We start from the raw sequence: 18,482 nt of genomic DNA, 5'->3' as shown, positions 1-18,482 counted from the left end.
TTGCATCAACATAATCATCAGTAATTGTCCAGGTTGTCCTCATTACATTGACAATAGTTTTTCAATGAACAATTTACACTGTGATATTGAATTTAAGGTTTTCAGTCAGCTAATAAATAGCATTCTGTCGCCTTTACCCTGGCTTATCAATAAGCCCAGGTACTTCTGAATGATGTATTCCATAAAATATGTATCAGTGATGGTATTTCACCAACAATCACCAACCATATTCCTAGCTACCTGTAGCATAACAGGCAAACACATTGCTGATATAGACGCTCGAGTTTCGTGTCACATAGATGATATCCTTTCCACAACAGATGAACAAATTAATTTAGCTATAGTATTTAGATGAGTGTGAACTCTATATACCCAATTAGCCAATTGTACCTGTACAGTGACCTCCTCACCTATACCAATAATACCGGTATCTGACCCGCTGTGGAAACAAATTGTAGGTATAATCTGGTCTCCATTTACCAAAAGAATTCTGCCACCCTCTTCAAAGAGTCATAACAACCCATTCACATCTGAATACCCTGCAGATTCATATCAGCTGTAAACTGGAGCAAGGTGTACACGACGCCCACAAGTCAATATATCATTTGATCCCTAGTTGATATATAACCATCACTCTCACCAACATAAACGTACAATAGACAGCACAAACTGAAAAACTTAACATTGCACACCTCATTGACTTAGAAGATCTTCTGACTTACCACAGCAAGCCAATTTCTCCAAATAGTTACACTTATTACAGCGCATGACTTTCCTGTGTTATATGTTCTCATAAACAGTTATAAAGGTGCTTGGTCCTTGTTACAGTCAACAGCCAAAGACTGTCAAAATACACATACACCTTAATTCCATGCATTCTAGTGCAATGATATGTTAGAGAGCACTGTACCATTTTATCCATTAATTGACAGATTTCCTGCGATACATTTATTATAACTTACAACTAAATGAATGTTAACTGAAGCAGCTTTAACCAATGTGTTGCAACTAAAGAATTGACCTTAGTATGCAATCCATAGAGAATTAAAGCGTACCATCAACAAAGTATAATGTATTTAGGTTCACTTACACTATTATTTTATTACAACTAAGATACTTGATGTATTTTTATGTCCTTCTCCCATAATTTGAATGTTCTGTTCTTGAAATGAGGTCACAATGTTATTCTTGAGTGATAGTATAAGAGAATGATTTACCTATTAAAAGGTAGTTAATCACAATGATTATCACATGACCATATGCAATACAGTGTATAGCTGTACCTTGTGAGATGTCCACACACCTTTACTTTACTTTCATGTCCTCTATGGTATGTTAATGGAGTCCATCCTGGGTGACCACATATCTATGTGCACGTGTGCAAAGTGTGTGTGTGAGAGAGAGTCATACTGACGACTAATTTTTCTATATTAATTCAACCTTAGCCTGTGTTTACATAATGATGATTAAACAAAGCAAATCACCCCCTTTCTTCTAATAATGAACCTCAAAATAAGTACACCACTTTTTGAGACAACTAACTTTCAAATTTTCATTTTGAAACAAGATTATTGTGTGGCATGTAGATTATAAATAATTTTCTTCTCCTCATCTCCGCATATCGGAACCGTTATCATCACTGCCAGTTATAAAATGATAATCTAACGAAAAGACAAAATATGGTAGATAATAAATTTAACAATCAACAAAACTTGTGTTTTGACGTTTATCTTTAAAGTCTAAATCTCATGACATATCTTACATTAAATAGCTTGTCTGTCAAGTACTACAAAAATTCAAAGATGATTTATGTCTCCATTCAAATATACAGTCCTTATTTATAATGTCTATATATATTCTTTACTTACAAGAGATCTTAATATCATTACAATTAACAGATATGTACACTCAAGTGTCAGCGCACAGTATATCATAATTATGTATACAAAATTACAAGTATCATTAATGCTAGATTTACCCATTTGGTGAGAAGTCTACAGCAAGTACATTTTTTCAAGTGTCCTTGTAATACCATTAAACATTTCCCCGATCTTAAGTCCCAGATACGAGCACATGAGTCCATACCACAGTACCCACTAATGACCATCCGGATGAAACTGAATGTCATAAACAGAACATGAGTGGCCTTCCCTAGTAAGACAGGTTAGTATAAGCGGTAAAACAAGTTATTGTTGATTTATTTTGTTGGTAATGACTTGATGTAAAACTTCCATTCGACGCTCTAGTCAAAGAGTCCTCCAAGAGTGATCATAACTGTTGAAATATTAATTGATAATCCATACCTATTCATTCATCCATCTGCCTACCCATCCATCCATCCATTCATTTACTACATAGCTACAACCAGCACTTACCAAGCAGTACCTAAGAATCTTCCAGAGGATGGAAGGATAATCGAGAGACTCTCTCTTTATGATTACCTAACACAGACATAGGAGTATCACTACAATATAAAAAATACATAAATCAGCTTTATATGAGATGACATGTCAAATGTACTTTTCTAAGTCCCCCACAAACAGACTGACCCATCAGCAGCACAGGAAGCAAGAGACAAAGATGAAGAAGATGTGAGACAGTGGCTTGTGGATGAAAGACAATGGCACCTACTCTGTCATTGTGGCCTGAGAGAGAGAGAGAGAGAGAGAGATTTAGCATACTTGTGGCTACCAAAAAATACCTCTAGTATGCGTACAGGTTCACAGTCAGTATAGACCACCAATTTACACAAACCACTCCTGAAATAGTTTTAATGAAGACACATGTATGCATATATTTATTTACCAAGATCCTGTAGCTAATAGTTTAGAATCTGGTGAAAATTCACAATAAGAAACGGGTCTAGTGTCTCCAACTTGACTACAAGTGTTGGCCATTACCTATTACAGTAACTGTATACATTACACTAATGCAATGTGATCCCTTACTCTAAGTTTCTTGTGTAATTCCTGTTTTCTAGCTGCTTTCTCAGGTCCTGGTCTTTGTGCTTCTTTGCGAGCTTCTTCAAGTCTATCCCGAGCTCTTATTTGGTTAAAAAAAGATTTGATAATACTTATACAGCACAAGTACCTTGGCATTGAGTATTCTGTTATGAAGTATCGAGCTACAAGAAGTTCGTTAGGTCCTTCATGATACCATACAGTGTTTTCATCAATTGGAGCCTGATAACTGAGTTCTTGTTTGCGTTCAAAACTGACTTTAACTCCTCGTTCAGCTGGTGTGTGTGAAAAAAGTGAGAGAGAGAGAGAGAGAGAGAGAGAGAGAGAGAGAGTGAAAATATTACTGTTCAAAACTGTTCAAACCAACCAAGTTTAGCCACAATGAAACGTAGTCGTTCCCTCCGATCAGCAGGTCCTTCACCAAATAAACCTAAATTAGTTATAAAGTAATCAATAGTTAATTAATAGGAACAAACTCACAAATTGGTTCTCCCATTTCTCTTAGTTTAGCTTTCACTTCAGTATCTGCAGTAGGAACTACAACACTTTTAGCCTAGCATAATAGAAGAAATGATAATGTCTTAGTAAGTCTATTGGTCCATCCATCCATCTGTATGCCATCTATCTATCCATCCATTTTATCTGTTCCTCCACTATCCATTCATCCATTTATATGTTCCTCCACTATCCATTCATCCATTTATATGTTCCTTTATTATCCATTCATCCATTTATATGTTCCTCTATTATCCTTCATCCATTTATATGTTCCTCTATTATCCATTCATCCATTTATATGTTCCTCTATTATCCATTCATCCATTTATATGTTCCTCCATAACCCATTCATCCATTTATATGTTCCTCCATAACCCATTCATCCATACTTGTTTTCTTTTTTCAAATTCTTCCAACATTTCTTTCTTTCGATCTGGTAACTGAGACACATCCATTGCAGTTTCTATAATAACAAATAAACATTTCAATATATAATGATATAATTAATTCATAAAGAATGACTTCTTAGATTTATTTTAAAACTACAGAATCTAATATCACAGGTAGTATCTGAATGTCTATAACTGAGGTCTAATTTTAATTAGAATTTAATATTATATACTCTAGGACCCTAAACCTTGAACATCAGAACCTAAATGTATTAATTTCACATTAAAGTATGGGGTGTTCAATAACTAATACTCTAGCCCCTCCCAATATTATATATACATGTACATGTAATGTGTGTATCATTACATTTAGTTCCATCATTGTAATGCCTATATTATATTAAATACAATGTGAAATAAATTGCCAATTTTTGCAACACACACCTTCTGACACATTTATATTTCCTGCCTTTATTCCCGCCATTATTGAGGGTGATATGATAGATCCAGCTTTCTGCTGTAGTTGCAGTCGCTGCTTCTCAGATTCTTCTAAACTACCAAAGTGTATCCTCTTTTTTCTCTTCAGGAGGGTCTGTCTCCATGGATTCTATGCTCTCTTTCTTGGCCATAGTTTCTAGTGGGTTATGTGTTTCTCAAACGTTTACATGTGCGTGAGTATCCGGAGTAATTTACGATACATAAGCGGAATTGAAGGCCAATAGCTACGTAAACAAAAGAAAAATTGGACATGTTTTTTAAACCAAAGAAGAAAGGAAAGACTTTGGCAAAGTCTGTATCTTTTTGGGCTAGACTATGTGGAGCTATAGCTGCTGTGTGTAAGATTTTTAACTCTTGTAATTTAAGATTTATATTTTCGTTGTCTCTCCTCTGTAGTTGTCTTAATATGTGGTTTAATCAGTCTGTTACCATTGCCCATTTTTGACGACATCACTGAGTGGCTATCCTCGATGTGTTGGTGTTGGCTTCATATTTATGTAAGGAATTATTAATAATATCCATTTCTTCTGCAGTAGATTATTATTTTAGGTAGTGTCTAGAGTGGCAGTAATAGAGTGCTGTACTTTAATGTGACTACTCTAGATCCTAAACATTAAACACAGGAACCTAAATGTATTAATTTCACATTAAAGTATGGTATTCAATTACCATTACTCTAGAAACTTCCTTAATTTTAACTTACTGCTGAATCATGATGATCTAATTTTATTTGTTTATTCATCATTCTTGTCATATGATTGTCATGTGACTGTTACTCAAATATAATTATAACTAAAATTATACATTTAGTCATCTGTTTCTACCATTTCATCTCCCTGTCTATTTTTCATTACAGTATCACAGCAGTGGTTATGTTCTTTACTGAGGCTAGTATGTTAGGACATTGTGTAGATAATCTAGCATTTCTATTAGTTGTAAGTAATATTTAAAACATTGGCATCGAGCTGTTATCTATATGGGTAAGTAAGAGATGAATAGGTTGATAAATGGATGGATAAATGGACTATTGGATAGATAGATAGATGGATGGATGGATCATGGATGACCAGTAATGATGATCTCTATCTTGTAGTATCAGTATAGCTCCATTAGTTTTGTGGTGTCTCTCTATATCAACAATATTACCAATGATGATACTCTTTTTAGTGGGGGCTTTCACTTTGTATTAGCAATTGGACAAAAGTAAGTACCACAGTGACCTAGGATAGTTACCATTAGTGAACTCTACACTGATGAACATCAGTACTTATCACAGTAACCTAGGATAGCTAAGCTCTAGACTAGTGAACTCAGTAACTTACCAAGTGAACCTATGATATCGCTACCATTAGTAAGCTCTAGATTAGTGAACATCAGTACTTACCACAGTACCTAGGATAGCTACCATTAGTAAGCTCTAGATTAGTGAACATCAGTACTTACCACAGTGACCTAGGATAGCTACCATTAGTAAGCTCTAAACTAGTGAACATCAGTACTTACCACAGTAACCTAGGATAGCTACCATTAGTAAGCTCTAGACTAATAAACATCAGTACTTACCACAATGATGTCAATAGTTAACTGTAATTAGTGAAATCAGGGCTAATATTACTTTATACTATTGTAGAGGTGATCCCATACAGACCAATTAGCAGCAAGATGGCAAAGATTAGGAGATGAAGAAATGGATGATATAAATGAAGAAAATCAAGAGGAGGAAGAGAAGGAACAAGAAGAGGTGACAGTACAACAGTCTACAGCTTAATAAATTACATCTGTCAATTATTGATTTTATTATTCTTCATTTTTAACTAATATAATAAAACATTGTAATGATAATATTATTATTATAATTATGATTATTGTTAATAATCCTTTACTTCCGTTTATCTCCGTATATTGTTTATGTAAAATGGCAGTTTGTGATATGGAGTTTTCCTTTCAATGTCAACGCTGTTCTTCGTGATAGAATTACTATACTAGAGGAGGAAAACGAAAAGAACTGATACCCTCGATAGAGCAGAAGTATGGAGAGGAATTAGCGCGAATTGTTAATGAAAATGGTGTGGCTTCATCAAAGGTTGATTTTTAAGTTGCTAATGTGTTATTTGTTTACTAACTTAGGCACAAGGTTTACGTACACATATACATCTTATAATAAATTACAGCAGCGTCACCTGATCAAATATTGTATATACTGAAAGATACATCTTTGAACTAGTAAGGGTTAACCCTTTTAATTAGTTAATAATTAATTTTTTTATTGTTATATCATTAGCAGTCAAGGTGCTGTAGTAGGTATTATTAAAACTGGAAGAAAACGTTTGTTTCTAACGGTAAACATTCCATTAACCTATCTATATACATGTGTGCTGTATGATCCATTTTACCACCCATTGATCCATTAGTTTATCTGTCCATCCATCTATCTATCCATCCATCCTACATATTGTATGTAATGATTTTATTCATTTGTTTATTTTGTCTATCCATTTAAATGGTCATTCATCCATTTTTTATCACTAGGACACTTCTGGTCTATTACATGAAGTTGAACCATTATGTATTCTTGATTTTTATGTACATGAATCACAACAGAGACAAGGGCATGGCAAAACCTGTTTAAACAGGTTTTTACAGGTATCACCTGATACCACACTATAATGATAGATATTTATCGGATATAGAGATCCATAATTTTATATTCAATAATAATCATTGCTCAACAATTTGGCATATAATGTTATGAATCCTCACATGGAAACTGTTTTAGTATAGAGATGTTCTCAATATAGTGGTTAAATAACACAAACATGTCAGTTATCCATGAATAATTATCCTTGGAAATTTTTTATTGTATGCATACAAAGTATTATTTATATCGGAAGTACCAGTTTCCTGTTCCATTGACTGTACATAGTTTTAATGTCATTACTTAGTATACTCTATGTTCCCATGTAGCAAGAAAGTGTGCAGCCATTTGAGGTGGCAATTGATCGTCCTTCTCCAAAGTTTTTACATTTCCTTCAGAAACATTATCACTTACAGAATTATGTCAAACAAGTATGTAAGTAGTACTAGACATTGTGATGAAGTATGTGCAATAAAACCTTTCTATTATGGATAATTAGGAACTGTTCTTAGTGATATAGTGATCTTCTTAATAGTAATATAGTCAGTGTGTGGACTAGTTGAATAAAGAGCCTGTCTTTAAAGTTCTTTATGACTGGTTTTTCACTTGTTAGTTGTGTAGCTGTTCACATTTTTATGTTTTTTTCTATAGAATAACAATTTTTGTTGTTTTTGACAAGTTCTTTTTCAACTTGTGTACATGTAGGTAAGTGTAATAGATCTTAGTTTTGATTGAAAATGTGTTTAACAAACTTTTAGATCATGGTCGACGTTTACCTCGGAGACATTCCTTACCTAATCCATTATCCTCTGTGGCCCTACTGAATGGAAAAGGAGAAAGGGTATCCCTTATCACCTTTGAGAAATGAGTATGAGAGAGAGAAAGGAGCTAATAAATTATTTCATTTACTTCCTATCTAGATTACCTTCAATTCCTAGTGGTATTGACCCATCTATATCACCTAAACTTCGACAGCAAGCCTCACCAATATCCAGTGACTCATTAAGTCCCCATACCAGTAAAAGCACCCTCAGTCCTATTGGTCAAACTAGTTCAACCATTTTAGACCAAACAAGTAGAGCGAGGGTCTCACTCTCTCCCTGGAACACAGCAAAGTTCAATAAGCTACCACCACCGAACAATTGATGAGAAACTAGGGCTCCATATTTGACTATGAGAACTAGAAGACATAAAGGACAAAGATGGCTTAATCATGGGAGATGGGGGTGTGGTTTCCAGCCTGCAACTGATATGGTACCTCATGATAGTCACTGGAAAACCCCCTGTTACTCTAGACATAATGATATTAGTAATCAGAGTGTACAACAGTGCATCATGACTCTTCACAGTGAGTGCTTATAAGTTACTTTATATCTTAGACCTCACTTGTTCATCTATCCTGTAGTCCACCATCTATTCCTTCATATTCTATAGGAGGGTCTACCCATCAAGGGTGCCAAACCTAACTGGAAATCATTTCTACATTGAACCAATAAGTCATTATATCACTTATTATATTTGATTGTATTATTACAATATGTTATTTAAATTTAATACTTGAAAATAATGTATATTGAAAAAAAAATTGAGAGTTTAATAAACCTGTTGTTAAACTATTCTGTATATTGGTCAAGCTGTGGGTTTCTAAACTAGCTTTGATACATCTCATCTTGCGTTCCAATTTCACAACATTGTTCATTAACTTTAATCTAGTAATCAATAACATAAAATAATAGATCATTTGTTTCAATTTATGCAAATATACAACGATATGTCATGTTTTGTGTGTCAGGTAATTTTCACTGGAACGTGAAAAATAAACAAAACTCTTTCTCAATCAAATTATATTAATTTATTGAAATACAGTATAATAAATGCACTTTATCTTAATTTGCATTAATTAACATCAAAATAAGCTATGTGAATATTCTACATCTTATTTCAAAATGGGTTGATAATTAGTTTTCCATTTAAAAAACATTCTCAGACTTAAAATTTTCTTGTCTCACTATACAGCTTACAATGATGCTTGTGTCATCATTATCGAAAGGTTTCTGTCTTGAGACCATTTAGTTGTTGTTGATTGTGAGACATTGCTTGATCGATAACCTTGTCAATCCAACTGATGATAGTTGCACAGTCCAGCAGCAGTTCCTGATTGAGTAGATAAGCAACTGTTACAACATTAATTTTGGCTGGGCATTATCAAGAGGTGTTTGATTTGATTTGTCTTTAGAAATCGATTAGCACCACTTTTCAGGAGTTCCCTGACATATTTTTTATAGTCCATATTGACAAGAAAGGTGTAATGCTGTAACTTGAGTCTTTAATAACTCAACAATATCACCATAAACCATTTTGACTGGCTACCATAAGAGGTGTTGAACCATCTTCATCAGGTAGGTTAGGGTCTGCTCCATTGGTAAGTAGATAAAGACAACAGATGACTGACCATTCTGGGTAGCAATATAAATGGCTGTTATTCCATGTTTGTTTTGTGCATTAATCAAAGCATTCTTCTCTAGTATAACTCAATAACATCTTTGTGACTATTTCTACTGGCTACCATAAGAGGTGTCCACCCATCTATCTTGGGTAGTTAGGATCTGCTTCATTGGTAAGTAAGGTAGAGACACAGAGGAATGATCTTTATGGCTAGCATATAAATGGCTGTTATTCCATGTTTGTTTTGTGCATTAATCAAAACATTCTTCTCTAGTAATAACTCAACAATATCACCATGACCATTTTTACTGGCTACCATAAGAGGTGTTGAGCCATCTTCATCAGGTAGTTTAGGGTCTGCTCCATTGGTAAGTAAGGTAGAGACGACAGAGGAATGACCTTCGTGGCTAGCAATATAAATGGCTGTTATTCCATGTTTGTTTTGTGCATTAATCAAAACATTCTTCTCTAGTAATAACTCAACAATATGACCATGACCATTTTGACTGGCTACCATAAGAGGTGTTGAGCCATCTTCATCAGGTAGGTTAGGGTCTGCTCCATTGGTAAGTAAGATAAAGACAACAGAGAACTGACCATTCTGGGTAGCAATATAAATGGCTGTTATTCCATGTTTGTTTTGTGCATTAATCAAAGCATTCTTCTCTAGTAATAACTCAATAACATCTTTGTGACTATTTCTACTGGCTACCATAAGAGGTGTCCAGCCATCTATCTTGGTAAGTTAGGGTCTGCTCCATTGGTAAGTAAGGTAGAGACGACAGAGGAATGACCTTTATGGCTAGCAATATGAATGGCTGTTATTCCATGTTTGTTTTGTGCATTAATCAAAACATTCGTCTCTAGTAATAACTCAACAACATTACCATGACCATTTTGACTGGCTACCATAAGAGGTGTTGAGCCATCTTCATCCGGTAGGTTAGGGTCTGCTCCATTGGTAAGTAAGGTAGAGATGACAGAGGAATGACCTTTACAGCTAGCAATATAAATGGCTGTTATTCCATGTTCGTTTTGTGCATTAATCAAACATTCTTCTCTAGTAATAAACTTAACAATATGACCATGACCATTTTGACTGCTACCATAAGAGTGTTGAACCATCTTCATCAGGTAGGTTAGGGGTCTGCTCCATTGGTAAGTAAGATAAAGACAACAGAGGACTGACCATTCTGGGTAGCAATATAAATGGCTGTTATTCCATGTTTGTTTTGTGCATTAATCAAAGCATTCTTCTCTAGTAATAACTCAATAACATCTTTGTGACTATTTCTACTGGCTACCATAAGAGGTGTCCAGCCATCTATCTTGGTAAGTTAGGGTCTGCTCCATTGGTAAGTAAGGTAGAGACGACAGAGGAATGACCTTCATGGCTAGCAATATGAATGGCTGTTATTCCATGTTTGTTTTGTGCATTAATCAAAACATCTTCTCTCTAGTAATAACTCAACAATATGACCATGACCATTTTGACTGGCTACCATAAGAGGTGTTGAGCCATCTTCATCAGGTAGGTTAGGGTCTGCTCCATTGGTAAGTAAGATAAAGACAACAGAGAACTGACCATTCTGGGTAGCAATATAAATGGCTGTTATTCCATGTTTGTTTTGTGCATTAATCAAGCATTCTTCTCTAGTAATAACTCAATAACATCTTTGTGACTATTTCTACTGGCTACCATAAGAGGTGTCCAGCCATCTATCTTGGGTAAGTTAGGGTCTGCTCCATTGGTAAGTAAGGTAGAGACGACAGAGGAATGACCTTCATGGCTAGCAATATGAATGGCTGTTATTCATGTTTGTTTTGTGCATTAATCAAAACATTCATCTCTATTAATAACTCAACAACATCACCATGACCATTTTGACTGGCTACCATAAGAGGTGTTGAGCCATCTTCATCCGGTAGGTTAGGATCTGCTCCATTGGTAAGTAAGGTAGAGACGACAGAGGAATGACCTTTACAGCTAGCAATATAAATAGCTGTTATTCCATGTTTGTTTTTGTGCATTAATCAAACATTCTTCTTTAGTAATAACTCAACAACATCACCATGACCATTTTGACTGGCTACTATAAGAGGTGTTGAGCCATCTTCATCCGGTAGATTAGGGTCTGCTTCATTGGTAAATAAGGTGAAGACGACAGAGGAATGACCTTTACAGCTAGCAATATAAATGGCTGTTATTCCATGTTTGTTTTGTGCATTAATCAAAACATTCTTCTCTAGTAATAACTCAACAACATCACCATGACCATTTTCACAGGCTACCATAAGAGGTGTTGAGCCATCTTTCATGGGTAGGTTAGGGTCTGCTCCATTGTCAAGTAAGTTTGATGTAGTAAAAAAATAACCACTTTGACTAGCCACAAATAATACTGTAGTAGCATTATGATTTTGCATTTTACATATAGTAGATATCACTGATTCACCTGATCTTGTTAGTTGTGTATAATTACCACCTACTTCAAGAAGAAGAGCGATAGCAGAAAGTGGACCACCAGATTGAACAGCTTTCAAAAGATCTGAGTCAAATGTCATGTCATCTTGTGATTCTTCATAGTTAAAGACTACATTAGTACCTACTGTTAATGAGATGACTCCAATTGCCTTCAACTCTTGACTGTTAAACCTGGATCTTGTTATAAGGTAAGCTATTTCTTTAGATACTCTCCATATAATGTATAAGCTACCCTCTTTGACAACAATGTCATGTAGTGACTCATCATATTCTTTAAAAAGGAGTCTCACCCAAAAACTCAAATGATTTAACGTAATGTCTAGCCACATTTTCTTTACTTTCAATGTTATTTTTACTTTACCTGGTGTGTCTTGCTTTGATTTTATCTTATCAGCAAGATCCTTCATTTTTTTTTGTTTTGAATGTTTCTAAATCATCTTGATATTTCTGAACTTTATGAGGCAAGTTAGTGTCAGACAGAAACTCCCCACTATTCTTTGAAGAAGTCGACAATTAAGATAATGCCAATGGTCATCTAGTATGTTAAACAACTTGATGTATGTAATGTCAGCAACATCTAGATCAGGTATAGGCATTCCACTATTCTTCTGTCGTATTCTCAAGTATCGATAAAATGGTAAAAAGCTTATTTGGTCTTTGTTGAAATGACTCCTGTGTGTTTCTGCAACCAGTGCAGCAAATGTGTGTTCTAAATCAGTGATCTTTTCCACTATATCTTCTTCAAGGTCAATATTAATCTCAATTGATTCTTGCTCTTTACTAGTTTAAGATTGGCCATTGACATTGGTACATTCTTTTGGTGTTGTAAAGTGAATGGTGTTTTGGTCTAGAATACTAGCATATTTTGTTCTGATACACTCAGCAACAGCAGGATTGATCCTTTCTACTGCATCAGCTACAGTACCCCATGAATGTTTGGTATTGGTTTTGGTCCAGCCATTTTTGTAAAGAATGCATTTTGCGTTGCCATATTTCAGCGTATTGTGCCTCAATACTCTTAATATCAATATAAGAAACTTTGAGACTTCCGCAACTTGATCCCATTCAACTATTTCTTTCAGTTCATGACACGTACATCAGAGTAGGTGGACTGAGATTATCAGACTTGTGTGAACTGTAGAAGATGAAAGAGAAACCAATCAATGCAATAGCCATTTGTTGTAATCCTTCAATTGTTTGTCATGACAACATCAAATGCACTAGTATCAGTAAAATTATTTAATCATTAAAGTTCCTATTATAGATTTATTTTATGACATACCTCTGTGATATATCTGTTCCATTAGATTGTCCACTCACACCAATGATACTAAAAGTTATATATATATTGATGTAGATGTATTTTACAATGTTACTATTGCTGTGTCACAAGAGATGATTATATCACAGCAAATATTGAGACAATTGACTCCAGAATTGATTGCAAATCCAGTATCACACATTTAACAGATCTCTAATGTTCAGTAGCTAAGTAGTTTACAACATACAAACAAACTTCTAGTGGATAGGTATACAGGGATGATAGCTAAGTAAGTATTGAGGTAATTTAGACAAGAGTAGATTAGCACAAGAGTACACCATGTTGAAATTCTGAGAAATTGATATAATTTAGTCAAGAGAAGAGAATGCTAATGGTGCATTAAATATTTGGGTGATTAAGTCAACAGATGAGTGCACGAGATATTAAGGTTATTGAAAGAACGTTAATGGTGTATTAGATATTAAAATAATCAAGTCAAAGAAGACTTGTATAAGAACGCTTGTGGTACATTAGATATTAAGGTAATCAAAGAGAACGTTAATGGTACATTAGATACTGTATAAAGATATTTGAAGAGAAGGTTAATGGTGCGTTAGATATTAAGGTAATTGAAGAGAACGTTAATGGTGTCCTTAATATTACAGATAATCGAGTCAAAGAAGACTGATGGTGAATACAATGATTTATCAACAGCTTTGATATAGTAACATGACATACAAATTATATGACAGAGATGTACTTTAATAGTAGATACTCTATTAAGAGAAGCTACCAGATAGTGCAGCAAGAGTATTTACAGTCTTCCAGCAGTAACAGCATTCGATTCTGAGAGAAACAATTGAGTTAAAAGACTTTCCCGCTTGTAATCTGTTAAATACTAAATAGTAATACTAATATTTATCATTTTCTTACCAACAGAAAGGAAATAAGAAACAGAGGTTCACTTTAGTTGTCTTTCGAGGGCTCTTTGCTGATGCACATAGAGAGGAGGAATTCTAGCTCGTCGACTTCACTCCACCCTTTCAAACAAACGTCATAGAGGAATGAAACTGGGACTTAGAAGCAAGTATATAACTAATACTCATTATTTTTTAGTTTGTATATTGGATAATAATATGTAAAACTAGTTTCAAAAATAATTAATATTTATAAAATTTAATTTTTTACACAACACAAAATCAATAGAACAGAATATAAATAAATGATGATTGATCAAATAATACTGATTATAATTATCTAGTACTTTTCAATTTATTTCTTTTCAATACTGTAATCTTGACACTATAAGTATAAAATTTAATAAGTGTTGATAAAAATTAAGGACAGCTGCTTAAATAACATTAAATACACAATTAATGATTAAATCAAATGATAACAACCATAGGCGTAGGAAGCAAAAAAGACCTGGGGGGGGGGGCAAATCGTTTTGCTTTTTGATAGATGCATTCTTAATGTGTGCAATGTGCAACTATTGTGTGTTATGTCTCTAGAGAATGATAAGTGCAATTTTCCATATATCTGGGGGCCAATATATCAAAAAAAATCCGGCATGCTCTCTTCGCCTATGACAACTGATACTTCTCTTTCTGACATTACAATTATTACTAACTATTATAATTTATATATTATCAATGATGAATGTGGTATCTTTAGAGTATAGGGACAGTTAGATGGTGATATGGTTACCTAAATGACAAATTATTTTCCAGAGACTAGTTGAATAAAGAGCCTTCTTAAAGTTCTTTATGAGTGGTTTCACGTTTTAGTTGGCAGCTATTCTTGTTTTTATATTGTTATTTATTTATAATAACAATTTTGTTGTTTTTGACAAGTTTCTTTTTCCAACTTGTGTACATGTAGGTAAGTTTAATAGATCTTATTAACTTTGATTGAAAATGTGGTTTAACAAACTTTTAGATCATGGTCACATTTACCTCGGAGATATTCCTTACCTAATCCATTATCCTCTGTGCCATTCCTGAATGGAAAAGGATGTCCTTATCACCTTTGAGAAATGAGTAAGGAGTAAAGAGAGGAGCTAATAAATTATTACATTTATTTCTTATCTAGATTACTTCTAATTTTCAGTGGTGTTTGACCATCTACATCACCTAAACTTCGACAGCAAACCTCACCAATATCGAGTGACTCATTAAGTCCCCATCCATAAAAGCACCCTCAGTCCCTATTGGTCAAACCAGTTTAGACCAAACAAGTAGAGCAAGGGTCTCCCTCTCTCCCTGGAACACAACAAAGCTCAACAAACTACCACCACAACAATTGATGAGAAACTAGAGCTCCACATTTGACTATGAGAACTAGAAGACATAAAGGACAAAGATGGCTTAATCATGGCAGATGGGGTGTGGTTTCCGCAGCTGATTATAGTGCTCTAGACATAATGATATTAGTATCAGAGTGGTACAACAGTGCATCATACTCTTCACAGGTGAGTGCTTATAAGTTACTTTATATCTTCAGACCTCTCTTGTCCATCCTATCCTGTAGTCCATCATCTATTCCTTCATATTCTACAAGAGGATCTACCCATCAAGGGTGCCAACCTAACTGGAAATCATTTCTACATTGAAGCAAATAAGTCATTATATCACTTATTAATATTTGATTTATATTATTACAATATGTTATTAATTCTAACACTTGAAAATAATTTATTTGAAAAAAATTGGAGAGTAATAAACTTTAGTTGTTAAAGTATTCAGTATATTGCTCAAGCTGTGGTTTCTACACTATCTTTGGTACATTTCATCTTGTGGTTTACAGTTTTAACAGTTCACAAACATTGCTCATTAACTTTATTCCATAATCATAACATAAAATAATACAATTTGTTTTTGATTTATACAAACATTCAAGATGTTTCGTGTTTTCTGTCAGGTAACTTCATCATTGGGAAAAATAAACACATTAAGATTGTCTCAATCAACTTAACTATACAGCTACTAGAAATTAGTTGTCTCATCATTGTCTTCGAGATCAGATACTTGTAAAATATCAGTGTCTGCTATTGATGAGAGATCATTTGATATCCACCAACTGTAAAACCTGAGTCAATAGAAGTTGCTAATGATATTTGCTCAAAATTATAGAAAGAAATATAGTTTTTCTTGAAGTAAAGATACAATATTATGGTGATGATTTGTTTGGCTTTATCGAGAGGTGTCTTGGTTTAATACTTCTTTTAAAATGGACTAGCACCACTTTTTAGTAGTTGCCTGACATATTTTCATGTCCATACTGACAAGAAAGGTGTAGTGCTGTGGTACCAGCAGAAGCTTGGTGATTGATATTAATTTTTTTTTTTAATAACTCTCTCACAACATTATCATGTCCTTTTGAACAAGCTATCATAAGTGGTGTCCATCCAATGTATGTGTATAGGTTTGGGTCTGCCCCATAAGGTAAGAAAGCTAGATACAACAGAAAAGTGACCATGATGCAGCTAGCAATATAAATTGTATGTTTCTCCATGTTTGTTTCGTGCATTAATCGAAACATTCTTCTCTAATAATAACTCAACAACATCATTATGACCATTTTGACTGGCCACCATAAGAGGTATCCAGCCATCTTTATCAGGTAGGCTCAAGTCTGCCCCATTGGTAATTAAGGTAGAAACAACAGCTGAGTTACCATTATGGCTAGCAATACAAATGGCTGTAATTCCATTCTTATTTGTGCATTAATCATAACATTCTTCTTTAGTAATAACTCAACAATATTACCATGACCATTTTGACTAGCTACCATAAGAGGTGTCCAGCCATCTTTATCAGGTAGGCTCGGTCTCCCCCATTGGTAAGTAAGGTAAAAACAACAGCTGAGTGGCCATTATGGCTAGCGTTAAAAATGGCTGTTATGCCATGCTTATTTTGTGCATTAATCATAACATTCTTCTCTACTAATAATTCAACAACATCATTGGTGACCATTTTGACTGGCTACCATAAGAGGTGTTGAGCCATCTTCATCTGGTAGGTTAGGGTCTGCCCCATTGGTAAGTAAGATGGAGACGACAGAAGAGTGACCATTATGGCTAGCATTATAAATGGCTGTTTTTTTTCTTTGTTTTGTGCATTAATCAAAACATTTTTCTTCAGTAATAATTCAACAACATCATGATGACCATTTTGACTGGTTACCATAAGAGGTGTTGAGCCATCTTCATCTGGTAGGTTAGGGTATTGGTAAGTAAGATGGAGACGACAGAAAGAGTGACCATTATGGCTAGCAATTAAGGCTGTTTTTTTGTATTTGTTTGGATTAATCAAAACGTTCTTCTTTAGTAATAATTCAACAACATCATGATGACCATTTTGACTGGCTACCATAAGAGGTGTTGAATCTTCATCATGTAGGTTAGGGTTTGCCCCATTGGTAAGTAAGATGGAGACGACAGAAGAGTACCATTATGGCTAGCATTATAAATGGCTGTTTTTGTCTTTGTTTTGTGCATAATCAAACGTTCTTTTAGTAATAATTCAACAACATCATGATGACCATTTTGACTAGCTACCATAAGAGGTGTTGAGCCATCTTCATCAGGTAGGTTTGGGTCTGCCCCATTGGTAAGTAAGATGGAGACGACAGAGAAATGACCATTCCAGCTGGCAATACAAATAGGCTGTATTCCATTTTACCTTGTGCATTAACCAAAACATTCTTCCTTAGTAATAATTCAACAAACATCATTATGACCATTTTTTACTAGCTACCATAAGAGGTGTGTAACCATCTTCATCAGGTAGATTAGGGTCTGCCACCATTGGTAAGTAAGGTAGAGACAACAGCTGAGTGGCCATATGGCTAGCAATACAAATGGCTGTAATTCCATGCTTATTTTGTGCATTAACCAAAACATTTTGTCTTAAGTAATAATTCAACAACATCATTATGACCATTTTTACTAGCTACCATAAGAGGTGTCCACCATCTTCATCAGGTAAAATTTGGGTCTGCTCCATTGGTAAGTAAGGTAGAGACAACAGCTGAGTGGCCATTATGGCTAGCAATACAAATGGCTGTTATTCCGTGCTATTTTGTGCATTAACATAACATTTGTCTCAAGTAATAACTGAACAACATCATCATGACCATTTTTACTAGCTACCATAAGAGGTGTCCAGCCATCTTCATCAGGTAAATTAGGGTATGCTCCATTGTAAGTAAGGTAGAGATACAGCTGAGTGGCCTTATGGCTAGCAATACAAATGGCTGTAATTCCATGCTTATTTTGTGCATTAGTCAAAACATTTGTCTTAGTAATAACTGC

General features: G+C 34.5%; 1 protein-coding gene across 1 annotated transcript in view; it reads right to left on the bottom strand.

Annotated features, from left to right (window-relative positions):
- Window positions 1-17,142, bottom strand: part of LOC121392012 (ankyrin-1-like) — a 30,892-nt gene extending 13,750 nt beyond the window's left edge. The window contains 13 exon segments of the mRNA XM_041523425.1: window positions 9,351-9,415; window positions 9,418-9,501; window positions 9,720-10,091; window positions 10,220-10,441; window positions 10,615-10,758; window positions 10,761-10,878; window positions 10,880-11,067; window positions 11,070-11,238; window positions 11,466-11,808; window positions 15,398-15,429; window positions 16,707-16,891; window positions 16,894-16,995; window positions 16,998-17,142. Of these exon segments, the coding sequence (XP_041379359.1) occupies window positions 9,351-9,415; window positions 9,418-9,501; window positions 9,720-10,091; window positions 10,220-10,441; window positions 10,615-10,758; window positions 10,761-10,878; window positions 10,880-11,067; window positions 11,070-11,238; window positions 11,466-11,808; window positions 15,398-15,429; window positions 16,707-16,891; window positions 16,894-16,995; window positions 16,998-17,142 (2,169 nt within the window).
- Window positions 17,143-18,482: the final 1,340 nt, after the last annotated feature.

Source organism: Gigantopelta aegis, unplaced genomic scaffold (genome assembly GCF_016097555.1).
Source record: "Gigantopelta aegis isolate Gae_Host unplaced genomic scaffold, Gae_host_genome ctg3260_pilon_pilon, whole genome shotgun sequence".
NCBI classification, from domain to species: domain Eukaryota; kingdom Metazoa; phylum Mollusca; class Gastropoda; order Neomphalida; family Peltospiridae; genus Gigantopelta; species Gigantopelta aegis.
This window is presented reverse-complemented; position numbering and strand designations above follow the sequence as displayed.